The sequence below is a fragment of the Hypanus sabinus genome, chromosome 3 (assembly GCF_030144855.1).
Source record: "Hypanus sabinus isolate sHypSab1 chromosome 3, sHypSab1.hap1, whole genome shotgun sequence".
NCBI classification, from domain to species: domain Eukaryota; kingdom Metazoa; phylum Chordata; class Chondrichthyes; order Myliobatiformes; family Dasyatidae; genus Hypanus; species Hypanus sabinus.
The window spans coordinates 140,376-155,791 of NC_082708.1; the positions used below are offsets into that span (position 1 = coordinate 140,376).

The following is a 15,416-nucleotide window of genomic DNA, read 5'->3' on the forward strand; positions in this document are numbered from 1 at the left end:
ACAATTGTAATGGGGAGGACTTCAATATGCAAGGGGATTGGGAAAATCAGGTTGGTGTCAGATTGCAAGGGAGGGAATTTGTTGAATGCCTAAGAGATGGCTTTTCATAGCAGCTTCTGTTTGAGCCTACTTGTCACTACATCTTAGATTGGATGTTGTGTAATAACCCAGATCTTATTAGGGAGCTTAATGTAAAGGAACCCTTAGGAGACAGTGATCATAATATGATCGAATTCATATCACAATTTGAGAGGGAGAAGCATAACTCAAAATATCAGTATCACAATGGAATAAAGGGAATTACAGAAGCGTGAGAGTGGACTGGAGGCATATACTGACAGGGATGACAGCAGAGCTGAGATGACTGAAATTTCTGGGATTAGTTAACAAGCCGCAGGATAGATATGTCCCACAGAAGTAGTTGTTCTCAAATGGCGGGGTAGGCAACAGTGGCTGACAAGGGAAGGTAAGGACTGCATAAAAGCCAAGGAAAGAGCTTATAAGGTAGCAAAAGTGAGTGGGAAGTTGGATGCTTGGTAAGCCTTTAAAATCCAACAAAAAACAACGAAACAAGTTATAAAAAGGGAAAAGATGAAATATGAGGGCAAACTAGCCAACAGCATAAAGCAGGATACTAAAAGTTTTTTCAGTTATAAAGAGTAAAAGGAAGGTGAGAGCTGATATGGGACCACTGGAAAATGATGCTGGTGAGGTAGTAATGGGGGACAAAGAAATGGCAGGATAGCTTAATCCATAGTTTGCATCTGTCTTCACTGTGGAAGACACTAGTAGTGTGCCAGAGGTCAGGGAGCAGGAGTGAGTGCCATTGCTATTACAAAGGAAAAAGTGACAGAGAAATTCAAAGGTCTTTAGGTGGATAAGTCACCTGGACCAGATGGACTACAGCCCAGAGTCCTGAGAGATGTTGCTGAAGGCATTGGTCATGATCTTTCAAAAATCACTTGATTCTGGCACGGTCCCAGAGGACTGGATGATTATAAATGTCACTCCATTCTTTAAGAAGGGAGGAAGGAAAAAAAATATTAGACAGTTAGCCTAACCTCAGTGGTTGGGAATCATCTGCAGATTTTCTCTTGTCTGTGGTTGGAAAAACGTCGGACTCTGTTGTTAAGCTGAAGTTTCAGGGTACTTGGAGACTAATGATAAAATAAGTCAAAGTCAGCATGGTTTCAGTGAAGGAAAACTTGCCTGACAAATCTGTTAGAGTTCTTCGAGGAAGTTAGCAGTAGGTGGACAAAGGAGAGGCAGTGGATGTGGTTTACTTGGATTTTCAAAAGGTGTTTGATAAGGTGCTTCACATTAGGCTTCTTAGCAAGACAAAACCCTATGGTGTTCAGGAAAGATACTGGCATGGATAGTGGAATGGCTCATAGGCAGGAGGCAGTGAGTGGGAATAAAGAGGGGCTTTTCTGGTTGGCTTCCAGTGACTAGTGGTGTTCCTCAGGGGTCAGTATTGGGACAGATACTTTTCACATTGCTCCTCAGGAGAAAGAAAGGGGGGGGGAGCACCAGAGGGAAATGGAGAACAGGCAAACAACTAAATAGGTCAGGGATGGGGTAAGAAGGGGAGGAGGGGCATTAATGGAAGTTAGAGGTCAATGTTCATGCCATCAGGTTGGAGGCTACCCAGCCGGTATATAAGATGTTGTTCCTCCAACCTGAGTTTGGATTCATTTTGCCAATAGAGGAGGCCATGGATAGACATATCAGAATGGGAATGCTCCTCCTCCCCTTCTTACCCTATCCCTGACATATTTAGTTGTTTGTCTGTTCTCCATCTCCCTCTGGTGCTCCCCCCCCTTTCTTTCTCCTGAGGCCTCCCATCCCATGATCCTTTCCCTTCTCCAGCTCTGTATCACTTTCACCAATCACCTTTCCAGCTCTTAGCTTCATCCCACCCCCTCCGGTCTTCTCCTATCATTTCGCATTTTCCCCTCCCCCCTCTACTTTCAAATCTCTTACTATCTTTCCTTTCGGTTAGTCCTGACGAAGGGTCTTGGCCTGAAATGTCGACAGCGCTTCTCCCTATAGATGCTGCCTGGCCTGCTGTGTTCCACCAGCATTTTGTGTGTGTTGTTGTTGAGATAATGCTGAGACTTTATAAGACACTAGTCAGGTGGCACTTGGGGTATTGTCAACAATTCTGGGCCCCTTATATCAGAAAGGATGCACTGTCATTGGAGAGAGTCCAGAGGAGGCTCACAAGAATGATTCTGGGAATGAAGGGGTTAACTAACATATGAGGAGCATTTGGCAGCTTTGGGCCTGTACTCACTAGAATTTAGAAGAATGCGGGAGAGATCTCATTGGAAACTATTGAATGTTGAAAGGAATAGATAACATGGATGTGGAGAGAATGTTTCCTATTGTGGAAGTATCCAGAAGCAGAGGGCACAGCCTCAAAATTGAGGGACAACCTTTTAAAAAAGATTAAGGAAATATTTTTTTAGCCAGAGAGTAGTGAATCTGTAGAATGCTCTGCCACAGACTATGGTGGAGGCCAAGTCCATGCGTGAATTTAAGTTGGAAGTTGATAGTTTCCTGATCGGTCAGGATGTCAAAGGATACGGCAAGAAGGCAGGTGAATGGGGTTGAGTGGGATCTGGGATCAGCCATGATGGAATGGCGGTGCAGACTCGATGGACTGAATGGCCTAATTCTCCTCCTATGTCTTCTGATCCAAATGGAAGCTCTGTGCTGTATTACTAAATGAATAATGAATAAATTAACTGCAGTGATGGGGTTGGACGGAAGGGGTGAAGGGGTGGAAGAGGTTGGGGAGGTGATTACTGTGCAATGACAGGACAGAATTGCAAGGGAACATGTCAGAACAAGGGATAGACTGCCTGACACCAGCTGGAAGAAAACTGGCGGATCCTGGACTGATCTGTCCCAGCTGGGCATGGTTGGGAATGTTCTCAGGGAAAAGGAACTCAGCAGTGTCCATGGAAGGGCATAAACAATTGTGTTTCGGGCTGAGACACTTAGCCCATAACAGTAGAATCAGGCCATTCAGCCCATCGAGTCTGCTCCACCATTCCATCATGACTGACCCTTTTTTCCCCTCCTCAGCCCCACTTCATCAGGACTAGAAGGAGGTAGAGGCCAGGATAAGAAGGTGGGGTAGAGGAAGGAGAACAAATTAGAAGGTGATAGGTGAAATTAGGTGGGTGGGGGAGTGGAGATGAACTGAGAAGCTGGGAGATGATGTGGAAAAGGCAAAGGGCTGGAGAAGATGGAACGTGATAGGGGAGGAGAGTGGACCATGGAGAAAGGGAAGGAGGAGAGGCTCCAGTAGCATGCAAAAGTTAAGGCACTCTGGTCAAAATTTTTGTTACTGTGAATAGTTAAGTTAGTAGAAGGTGATCTCCAAAAGTCATAAAGTTAAAGATGAAACATTCTTTTCAATATTTTAAGCAAGATTAGTGTATTATTTTTGTTTTGTACAATTTTGAGTGAAAAAAAGGAAAGGAGCACCAAGCAAAAGTTTGGGCACCCCAAGAGATTTGAGCTCTCAGATAACTTTTACCAAGGTCTCAGACCTTAATTAGCTTGTTAGGATTATGGCTTGTTCACAGTCATTGTTAGGAAAGGCCAGGTGATGCAAATTTCAAAGCTTTATAAATACCCTGACTCCTGAAACCTTGTCCCAACAATTAGCAGCCATGGGCTCCTCTAAGCAGCTGCCTAGCACTCTGAAAATTAAAATAAATGATGCCCACAAAGCAGGAGAAGGCTATAAGAAGATAGCTTAGTGTTTTCAGGTAGCTGTTTCCTCAGTTCGTAATGTAATTAAGAAATAGCAGTTAACAGGAACGGTGGAGGTCAAGTTGAGGTCTGGAAGACCAAGAAAACTTTCTGAGAGAACTGCTCATAGGATTGCTAGAAAGGCAAATCAAAACCCCTGTTTGACTGCAAAAGACCTTCAGGAAGATTTAGCAGACTCTGGAGTGGTGGTGCACTGTTCTACTGTGCAGCGACACCTGCACAAATATGACCTTCATGGAAGAGTCATCAGAAGAAAACCTTTCCTGCATCCTCACCACAAAATTCAGTGTCAGAAGTTTGCAAAGGACCATCTAAACAAGACTGATGCATTTTGGAAACAAGTCCTGTGGATTGATGGAGTTAAAGTAGAACTTTTTGGCCGTAATGAGCAAAGGAGAAAAAGGGTGCAGAATTTCATGAAAAGAACACCTCTCCAACTGTTAAGCACGGGGTTGAATCGATCATGCTTTGGGTTGTGGTGCAGCCAGTGGCACGGGGAACATTCCTCTGGTAGAGAGAAAAATGAATTCAATTAAATACCAACAAATTGTGGAAGTAAACATCACACCATCTGTGAAAAAAAAACTGAAGATGAAAAGAGGATGGCTTCTACAACAGGATAATGATCGTAAACACACCTCAAAATCCACAATGGACTACCTCAAGAGGCACAAGCTGAAGGTTTTGCCATGGCCCTCACAGTTCTCCGACCTAAACATCATCGAAAATCTGTGGATAGACTTCAAAAGAGCAGTGCATGCAAGATGGCCCAGGTGTCTCACAGAACTAGAAGCCTTTTGCAAGGAAGAATGGGAAAAATCCCCCAAATAAGAATTGAAAGACTCTTAGCTGGCTACAGAAAGTGTTTACAAGCTGTGATACTTGACAAAGGGGGTATTACTAAGTTCTGACCATGCAGGGTGCCCAAACTTTTGCTTCGGGCCCTTTTCCTTTTCTGTTGTTTTGAAACTGTAAAAGATGGACATAAATAAGTAATCTTGCTTAAAATATTAAAGAAATGTGTCATCTTTAACTTTATGCCTTTTGGAAATCAGGTCATCTTTTACTCGCTTAGCTATTCACAGTGACAGAAATTTTGACCAGGGGTGCCCAAACTTTTGCATGCCACTGTAATTGAGAAGAGGCAAGAGGCCAGAGTGGGGAATTGAAGAGGGAAGGCAGTGTGAATTGGGAGTAGGGATGAGGGACAGGAGAGGGTGGAGATTTGCTCAGACACTCACTTCTCCAGCACCTGCTCTTGCTTTTTGCTCCATGGTAGCTTCCTGCTGCTGGTGAACTGCTTAGCCACTCGGGTGAGCTCAGAGGAAGAGTACAGCCCAGGGAACCAGCCCTCTGCTGCCATGTCCAACAGGTTCTGCAAAGTGTCTTGCCCCACGCAGTCGTGAGCTACGATGACCGTACATCTCCCCTGGAGCCCAGCGTGCCTGCTCGCTCTCTGGCACACGCTGGCCACTTCCGAACTGGACATCTGACCATCCAGCTCGAAGACAGTGGCCATGTGGAGGTACGCAGCCAGCCTGAGCAAAGTTTTCCGACCAGTGCAGTAAGTGGGGGCCATCAAGGCACAGTGCGATCTGGGTAGGCTCAGGACCCTGGAGATGTGGGCGAAGTGGCGTACCGCCTCCTTGTAGAAGATAATCTGCTGGTTGGCTCTGAACTTCTGGTTCTGCCTCTGAACCATCTGTCGCAGCTGTTGGGCCAAATGGTCGTGGGCCATCTCCCGGTAAGGGTTCCACCTCGGGGAGTTCATTTGTTGTCTGCTTTCTGGCCGAATTGCTGCCTTGCTGAAGATCAGGTCACTCAGAGATTCTCTGGTGTGGAGCAGGTGAAGAGGCAGCAGGGGTTTTATGGACGTGGACTGCCTATGACTCCCATCCTGAGCCCTGGCCTCACTGTGGCTGGGCAACTGGCTGATATTTGTGCTTTGGGTCACTGGGATGACTTGTGGAACACTTGACTTGTTGCCGGGTGTCTGATCACCAAAACCCAACAACGACAAGGTCTCACTCACAGGCATTTCATGGGTTACCACCGTTTCTGTGCTCAAGGCTGCCAAACTCAGACCCATTCTGTGTTGACTGTCCATCAAGTGGCTGTTGGGCTCCTGACGGTTGATGTCTTCCCCTGGGGACGTCTCTCCCTGTTCAACTGCCTCCTGTACCTGCAGGGTGGACGGACAGTTGGCCTGGTGTTGCTCCAGTGGATCTGGTGGGCCTTCCAAAGTTTGGGGTTCCACTGCCATTCGCAGGAGTGATTGGTTGAAGAGGAACTCGATGCTGTGGGTGAAGAAGTGGGTGTGAGCCACTCTCTGCAGAGTCATGGACAGAGTATCTCTGTCCTCATCACTCACAAGGCAGTCCGAGAAGATCCTCATTGCCTCGTGCAGCCACAGGCTGACTATGGTTTTGGTGACACTTAGTGGGGCCTGCCATGCCTCGGACTCAGAATTGCTCAGCTTACCCTTCGTTGGGGGGCTGATGTTTGAGGGGTCCATCAACCAGAGACCCTGGAGAACCTTGCTGATGTCAGCCAATGAGAACAGGTAGTGCGGGTGGCTGGGAGATGGTAGGAACACTCTCCTTACTTTCTGATACAGGTCAATTGTGGCATAAAGAAGATGTTTGGCAAAGAGGTCATGCCTGGAGATGGTGTTGGTGGGGAAACTCTTCAACCAGGACAGCACACCAGGCCTATAGATGGTACTCAGCATTCCCCAGGTCAGTGCAGGGAGGGCCAGCACGATCATCAGGCGGGTGAGGCGAGCTGAGACAAAGCCCCATGGCCCATGTTGCGGAGAGCACGTCGCAATGTAGCTGACCCGTGTGGAGTGGAAGGACCGGAACCGGAGAGAGTCTTCACAGTAGGTGCCGTGACAGGTCAGAGAATGGCGAAGAGCCTCAGATACTGGTTGGCATCTGGATCCCTGCTCTGGACAAAAAGCAACGAGAAGGATTGGGTCTGTGTGGGCAAAGTGGACAGGAATGGATATGGTGGGGGCAGTAGGAGGGAGCCAAGGTTGTGGGGAGTGTAGAGGTCTTGGGCCAGGGACCCCAAGGGAATTCCAGTGGTGAATGTGGAGGGCTAGACTGGTGTGGAAAGGGTTTAATCCCTGGGGTATCTAACTCCATCTGAGGGAGCTCAGATCATAAAGCACAGGAGCAGAATTAGGCTATTCAGCCCATCAAGACCATCCTGCCATTGATGGCTGATTTATTATTTATTATCCCTCCCAACTCTATTCTTCTGCCTGCTCCTCATAACCTTTGAAGCCCTGATTAATCAAGAACCTATCAAAGTTCTGCTTTAAAATGACCCGAGATCTCCCCTCCTTGCCTGTCGGTGGCAATGAATTTTCTAGATTCACCACCCTCTGGCTAAAGAAATTTCTCCTCATCTCTGTACTACCCCTTCTATTCAGAGGCTGTGCCTCTGGTCCTAGACTCCCCCACTCCTCTCCACATCCATTCTGGTTATGCTTTTCAATATTCAGTATGCTAGAAATCTCCTCTCATTCTCCTGAACTCTAGTGATCCACCCTCCACTCTCTGGGGAAGAGAATTCCAGAGTTACAGCTCTGAGTTTGAAATCCCAGTTATTAATCTCCCACATCTTGTGTCCACCCTGCCAAACTCATAAACAGGGCTGCTCCTCACTCTTCCTAAACTCCAAGCCGACCTGCAGACAGACCCAAACTGCCCAGTCTCTCCTGATGGTACATCCCTCTCATCCCAGGAAAAGTCAGGAGGGACTGCCGATGCCAGTGGGGGCAGGGGGGAATAGGGGGAATGGTAGGGGAGTTGGTGGCGGGGTTGACAGTGTGTGTCTGGGGGTATGGTGGGAGTGGTGGGGAACAGTGGGGGAGGTGGGTTTGGGAGTGTGGGTCTGGGGTACGGTGGGGGTGGTGGGGGAGGGTATGTGGGGAAAGGTATGTGGGGGGGGGATAGAAGCCCTAGGGGAGTGGGATAGATGGGGTTGGGAGTGTGTTCTGGGGGTACGGTGGGGGTGGTGGGGAACAGTGGGGGGATAGAGGCCCTAGGGGAGTGAGATAGGTGGGTCTGGGGGTACTGGGATAGATGGGGTTGGGAGTGTGGGTCTGGGGTACGGTGGGGGTGGTGGGGGAGGGTATGTGGGAGAAGGTATGTTGGGGGGGATAGAGGACCTAGGGGAGTGGGGAGGTGGGGGTGGGAGTGTGTTCTGAGGGTACGGTGGGGGTGGTGGGAACAGTGGGGGGGAATAGAGGTCCTAGGGGAGTGGGGAGGTGGGGTTGGGAGTGTGGGTCTGGGGTACGGTGGGGGTGGTGGGGGAGGGTATGTGGGAGAAGGTATGTGGGGGAGGATAGAGGACCTAGGGGAGTGGGGAGGTGGGGTTGGGAGTGTGGGTCTGGTGGGGAACAGTGGGGGAGGTGTGTGGGGTGGGGAATGTCCCTGAACTTTGAACACATTCATGTATGACTCACTCTGGGCCATCATGTGGATATCAGGGTACGGAGCATGTGTGTGGGAATCCTAGGGGTGAGGAGTATGTGGAAGGGAGGGTGGAGGACAGTCATGAACGTTGACTCACTCTGGGTTGCCAGGTGGATATCATCCAGGAAGAAGAGGAAACCTTTGTTGTTGAAAGGCAGCGATGGGGACTGCCTGTTGCGGAGAAAGACTCGTTCTGCCACGTACTGCCAGACATCCCTGGGCTGGGTGCTGGTGCGGATGGGCATCCTGTACATTTGAGGGAAGGAACCCAACCTGTTCAATGCCTGCACGAAGCTTGTCTTCCCAGAGAGTGGCTCCCCGACCAGGAAGACAGAATGTCCCAGCAAAATCAGCAGCTCCAGTAACTTCAGGTAGACCTCCAGCTGTAACACAGACAGTGACATCCTCCAAGGGTTGCAGCAACCCAATCAGACACCCTTCCTGGTCTACGGCCCACTAAGAGAACCTATCCAGGGATCCCAGGATCCAGCTCACACTGAGAGAGCAATGAGCAACCCAAGGCCCATCTGCCCAATCCCATGGCCAAACAAGAGGTCTGATCCCACTGAGAGATCTTGAGTCTTCGTCCATCTGGATCCCTGCTGAGTGTTCCAACCCCAGGCCCTGGATGCTATTTCACTAAACCACAGGTCCCAGTGAGGGATCCTGAGACTCCACCCAGATCCCTACTGAGTGATTCAGGACTCATCCTTCCAATTTCAGGGTCAAACAAGAGGTCCAAGGCCCCACTAAGAGATCCAGGTCCCTCCTAACCCAATCCCTGGATGATATCCCACCAGACCACCCCCCAGCCCCACCGTTCCCCAGACCACCCCCCAGCCCCACCGTTCCCCAGACCACCCCCCAGCCCCACCGTTCCCCAGACCACCCCCCAGCCCCACCGTTCCCCAGACCACCACCCAGCCCCACCGTTCCCCAGACCACCCCCCAGCCCCACCGTACCCCAGACCATTCCCCAGCCCCACCGTTCCCCAGCCCCACCATTCCCCAGCTCCACCGTTCCCCAGACCACCCCCCAGCCCCACCGTTCCCCAGACCACCCCCCAGCCCCACCGTTCCCCAGCCCCACCGTTCCCCAGACCCACCGTTCCCCAGACCACCCCCCAGACCCACCGTTCCCCAGACCACCCCCCAGCCCCACCGTTCCCCAGCCCCACCGTTCCCCAGCCCCACCGTTCCCCAGCCCCACCATTCCCCAGCTCCACCGTTCCCCAGACCACCCCCCAGCCCCACCGTACCCCAGACCCACCATTCCCCAGACCACCCCCAGCCCCACCGTTCCCCAGACCACCCCCCAGCCCCACCATTCCCCAGCCCCACTGTTCCCCAGACCACCCCACAGACCCACCGTTCCCAGACCACCCCCCAGCCCCACCGTACCCCAGACCACCCGCCTGCCCCACCGTTCCCCAGACCACCCCCCAGCCCCACTATTCCGCAGACCACCCCCCAGACCCACCGTACCCCAGACCATTCCCCAGCCCCACCGTACCCCAGACCCACCATTCCGCAGACCACCCCCCAGCCCCACCGTTCCCCAGACCACCCCCCAGACCCACCGCTCCCCAGACCACCCCCCAGCCCCACCATTCCCCAGACCACCCCCCAGCCCCACCGTTCCCCAGCCCCACCGCTCCCCAGACCACCCCCCAGCCCCACCGCTCCCCAGACCACCCCCCAGCCCCACCGCTCCCCAGACCATTCCCCAGCCCCACGTACCCCAGACCACCCCCAGACCCACCATTCCCCAGACCACCCCCCAGCCCCACCATTCCCCAGACCCACCGTACCCCAGACAATCCCCCAGACCCACCGTTTCCCAGACCATCCCCCCAGCCCCACCATTCCCCAGACCACCCCCCAGACCCACCGTACCCCAGACCACCCCCCCCTGACCCACCATTTCCCAGACCAACCCCCAGCACCACCGTACCCCAGACCACCCCCAGCCCCACCGCTCCCCAGACCACCCCCCAGCCCCACCGTACCCCAGACCACCCCCCCAGCCCACCATTCCCCAGACCCACTGTACCCCAGACCAACCCCCAGCCACACCATTCCCCAGACCACCCCCCAAACCCACCATTCCCCAGACCACCCCCCAGACCCACCGTTCCCCAGACCACCCCCCAAACCCACCGTTCCCCAGACCACCCCCCAGCCCCACCGTTCCCCAGACCACCCCCCCAGCCCCACTGTTCCCCAGACCACCCCCCCAGCCCCACTGTTCCCCAGACCACTCCCCCAGCCCCACCATTCCCCAGACCCACTGTACCCCAGACCAACCCCCAGCCCCACCGTACCCCAGACCACCCCCCAGACCCACCATTCCCCAGACCACCCCCCAGCCCCACCATACCGCAGACCACCCCCCAGACCCACCGTTCCCCAGACCACCCCCCAGACCCACCGTACCCCAGACCACCCCCCAGCCCCACCGTTCCCCAGACCAGCCCTCAGCCCCACTATTCCGCAGACCACCCCCCAGCCCCACCTTACCCCAGACCACCCCCCAGCCCCACCATACCCCAGACCACCCCCGAGCCCCACCGTACCCCAGACCACCCCCCAGCCCCACTGTACCCCAGACCACCCCCCAGCCCCACCGTTCCCCAGCCCCACCGTTCCCCAGCCCCACCATTCCCCAGACCACCCCCCAGCCCCACTGTTCCCCAGACCACCCCCAGCCCCACCGTTCCCCAGCCCCACCGTTCCCCAGACCACCCCCCAGCCCCACCGTTCCCCAGCCCCACCGTTCCCCAGCCCCACCGTTCCCCAGCACCACCGTTCCCCAGACCACCCCCCAGCCCCACCATACCCAGCCCCACCGTTCCCCAGACCACCCCCCAGCCCCACCGTTCCCCAGACCACCCCCAGCCCCACCGTTCCCCAGCCCCACCGTTCCCCAGCCCCACCGTTCCCCAGCCCCACCGTTCCCCAGCCCCACCGTTCCCCAGACCCACCGTTCCCCAGACCACCCCCAGCCCCACTGTTCCCCAGACCACCCCCCAGCCTCACTGTTCCCCAGACCACCCCCCCAGCCCCACTGTTCCCCAGACCACCACTCAGACCCACCGTTCCCCAGACCACCCCCCAGACCCACCGTTCCCCAGACCACCCTCCAGACCCACCGTTCCCCAGACCACCCCCCAGACCCACCGTTCCCCAGACCACCCCCCAGACCCACTATTCCCCAGACCCACCGTTCCCCAGACCACCCCCCCAGCCCCACTGTTCCCCAGACCACCCCCCAGACCCACCGTTCCCCAGACCAGCCCCCCAGCCCCACCGTTCCCCAGACCACCCCCCAGCCCCACTGTTCCCCAGACCAGCCCCCCAGCCCCACTGTTCCCCAGACCACCCCCCAGACCCACCGTTCCGAAGACCACCCCCCAGACCAATTATTCCCCAGACCACCCCCCAGACCCACCGTTCCCCAGACCACCCCCCAGCCCCACTATTCCCCAGACCACCCCCCCCAGACCCACCGTTCCCCAGACCACCCCCCCAGCCCCACTGTTCCCCAGACCACCCCCCACCCCTTCTGTTCCCCAGACCCACTATTCCCCAGACCACCCTCCAGCCCCACCGTTCCCCAGACCACCCCCCAGACCCTCTATTCCCCAGACCCACCGTTCCCCAGACCACCCCCCAGACCCACCGTTCCCCAGACCACCCCCAGCCCCACCGTACCCCAGACCACCCCCCAGCCCCACCGTACCCTAGACCACCCCTCAGCCCCACCGTTCCCCAGACCACCCCCCAGCCCCACCGTTCCCCAGACCACCCCCCAGCCCCACCATTCCCCAGACCACCCCCCAGCCCCACCGTACCCCAGACCACCCCCCAGACCCACCGTTCCCCAGACCACCCCCCAGACCCACCGTACCCCAGACCACCCCTCAGCCCCACCGTTCCCCAGACCACCCCCCAGACCCACCGTACCCCAGACCACCCCCCAAACCCACCATTCCCCAGACCACCCCCCAGACCCACCGTACCCCAGACCACCCCCCAAACCCACCGTTCCCCAGACCACCCCCCAGACCACCCCCCAAACCCACCATTCCCCAGACCACCCCCCAGACCCACCGTACCCCAGACCACCCCCCAGACCCACCGTTCCCCAGACCACCCCCCAGACCCACCGTACCCCAGACCACCCCCCAAACCCACCGTTCCCCAGACCCATGCTGATGAGTCATTAGTTCATAAGTGTGGATTACTGAGTTAGTGGATTACTTGCCCAGCAGAAATGGCGGATGCAGGATTACTTGTAACATTGAAGAGTAACTTGCATGTTTGGATGAGAGGGATATGGCCTGGCTTCAGGTCAATGGGACTAAGCAGAACACTTAAGCAAGGTTTTCATTGCACCTGTGGGCCGATGAGTCGGAGTACAGGAAAGAGGTAGAGAATCTAATGACATAATGTTGTCATGACCACAACATTTCTCTCAATGTCAACAAAAGAAGGGGATGTGGTACTCATACTGATGTAGATATAACTGATTGATGAATAAAGTTACAGAGAATGTGTAGTGCAGGCAGATGGTACAGTGGAAGGGTCACAGTGAGTAGATGGAGAGCTCAGGAGTCTATCTTGAACGTACAAGGGGTCACAGAAGAGTGCGCGGGTTCTGACGAAACCTGCAACATAGGCTTGCTTCTCTCCACACACACACCTGGGCTTGCCGAGTATCCCAGCATCTCTGATTCTATTTCAAAATTCCAGCATTGGTAGGCTGTTTTGTTTTAGTGAAACAATGCACAAAATGCTGGAGGAACTCAGCAGGACAGGGAGCATCTATGGAGATGAACAAATAGTTCACATTTTGGGTGAGTCTTCCTCAGGACTGGAAAGGAAGGGGGAAGATGTCAGAATAAAAAGATGGGGAGAGGCGAAGGAGAACAAGCTAGAAGGTGATAGAGAAACCCAGGTGTGTAGGGGAGGGGGATGAAGTAAGAAGCTGGGAGGTGCTCAATGGAAAAGGCAAAGGGCTGGAGAAGGAGGAATCTGATAGGAGAGGAGAGTGGAGCAGGGGAGAAAGGAAGAAGGAGGAGTACTGGGGGAGGTGATAGGCAATTGAGAAGAGGTAAGAAGGGGGCCAGAGTGGGGAACTGAAGAAAAGAGAAGGAGGAGGGGAAAGTTAGTGGAAGTTGGAGAAATCGATGTTCATGTCATCAGGTTGGAAGCTACCTAGGTGATGAGGTGTTGCTCCTCCACCCTGACAGTGGCCTTATCGTAGCAGAAGAGGAGGCCATGGACTGCCATGTCCAAACTCTGCAGAACCTCGCGTTTTAGTTTGTGGTCCAGGATTACAGGTGCAGTTAATCCAGGATCTTTCCAACCTACCTCGGGGACAAGGATGTACTGGGGTATTTTCGTTCTCCATGTCACTTCCTCGGGATCTCTGTAAAGTGTCTCCAGGCATCCACTGTTGGGGTTGATGTAGTAATCAAAGACCAGGCCGGGTTTTGGGATACTGACAGGGTACAGACTGTTCTCCAAGGCTTGTCTAGCAAACGTGTCAAACTGAAGTCGGTGGCTGGAGCAAATCAGCACAGGGTTAGTAAACAAAGCAAAATGATGGGAACGTCGGCACAGTGACCCTCCAACTTCTGTGTGAATGTCTGTGTGTGTCTGTGTGTGAGAGTGTGTCTGGTTGTCTGTCTGTGTGCACATCTGTGAGAGTGTGTGTGTGAGAGTGTGTCTATCTGTGTGTGCACGTCTGTGAGAGTGTGTCTGTGTGTGTGCATGTCTGTGAGAGTGCCTGTGTGTGAGAGTGTGTCTGGTTGTCTGTGTGTGTGCACATCTGTGAGAGTGTGTGTGTGAGAGTGTGTCTGGTTGTCTGTGTGTGTGCACATCTGTGAGAGTGTGTGTGTGAGAGTGTGTCTATCTGTGTGTGCACATCTGTGAGAGTGTGTCTGTGTGTGTGCATGTCTGTGAGAGTGCCTGTGTGTGAGAGTGTGTCTGGTTGTCTGTGTGTGTGCACATCTGTGAGAGTGTGTGTGTGAGAGTGTGTCTGGTTGTGTGTGTGCACGTGTGTGTGAGAGTGTGTCTGTCTGTGTGTGCACATCTGTGACAGTGTGTGTGTGAGAGTGTGTCTGTCTGTGTGTGCACATCTGTGAGAGTGTCTGTGTGTGAGAGTGAGAGAGAGTGTGTGGTGTGTGTGTCAGAGTGACAGTAGGTGATGACCACTGGGGACACTGAGGGAGATCGGTCACAGGACGATGGAGAATGTTGTAAGCTCATTAGTCTCCCCACCACTGAGATCAGAGGCAGAGTGTTTAGTGCAACATGATGTGGTGGTGCAGTGTGTTGAGGGAGGTGTGTGTAGAGAAGTGGTGTGTGGATGGGAGGGGTGGTTTCGTGGGTGGAGGGGAGTTGTGTGGAGGGGTGGTGTGAGGGAGGGGGAGGTATGAGTGCTGATGATGAGCTGGGACATTGGGATTTATTGATTATTTATTTTATTAATTTAGAGATACAGTGTGGAACCAGCCCTGCGACCCGATTTAACCCGAACCCAATGACAGGACAAGTTACAATGACCAATTAACCTACTGCCCGGTACACTGAGGATGTTCTACGAGTCTGTGGTGGCCAGTGCTATCATGTTTGCTGTTGTGTGCTGGGGCAGCAGGCTGAGGGTAGCAGACACCAACAGAATCAACAAATTCATTCGTAAGGCCAGTGATGTTGTGGGGGTGGAACTGGACTCTCTGAAGGTGGTGTCTGAAAAGAGGATGCTGTCCAAGTTGCATGCCATCTTGGACAATGTCTCCCATCCACTCCATAATGTACTGGTTAGGCACAGGAGTACATTCAGCCAGAGACTCATTCCACCGAGATGTAACACTGAGCATCATAGGAAGTCATTCCTACCTGCGGCCATCAAACTTTACAACTCCTCCCTCGGAGTGTCAGACACCCTGAGCCAATAGGCTGGTCCTGGACTTATTTCCACTTGGCATGATTAACTTATTTTTATTTAATTATTTATGGTTTATATTGCTATATTTCTTCACTATTCTTGGTTGGTGCAGCTGTAACGAAAACCAATTTCCCTCGGGATCAATAAAGTATGTCTGTCTGTTCTGGACTCAGAGAAGAAACCCA

At 53.6% G+C, this 15,416-nt stretch overlaps 1 protein-coding gene across 1 annotated transcript in view; it reads right to left on the minus strand.

Moving 5' to 3' along the window:
• LOC132390685 (dynein heavy chain domain-containing protein 1) overlaps positions 1–15,416 on the minus strand; it is a 329,747-nt gene that overhangs the window by 136,523 nt on the left and 177,808 nt on the right. Inside the window, exons 8-10 of the mRNA XM_059963241.1 lie at positions 13,653–13,845; positions 8,374–8,659; positions 5,031–6,738 (exon numbers count right to left, since the gene is read on the minus strand). Of these exons, the coding sequence (XP_059819224.1) occupies positions 5,031–6,738; positions 8,374–8,659; positions 13,653–13,845 (2,187 nt within the window). The remainder of the gene's footprint in view (positions 1–5,030; positions 6,739–8,373; positions 8,660–13,652; positions 13,846–15,416) is intronic.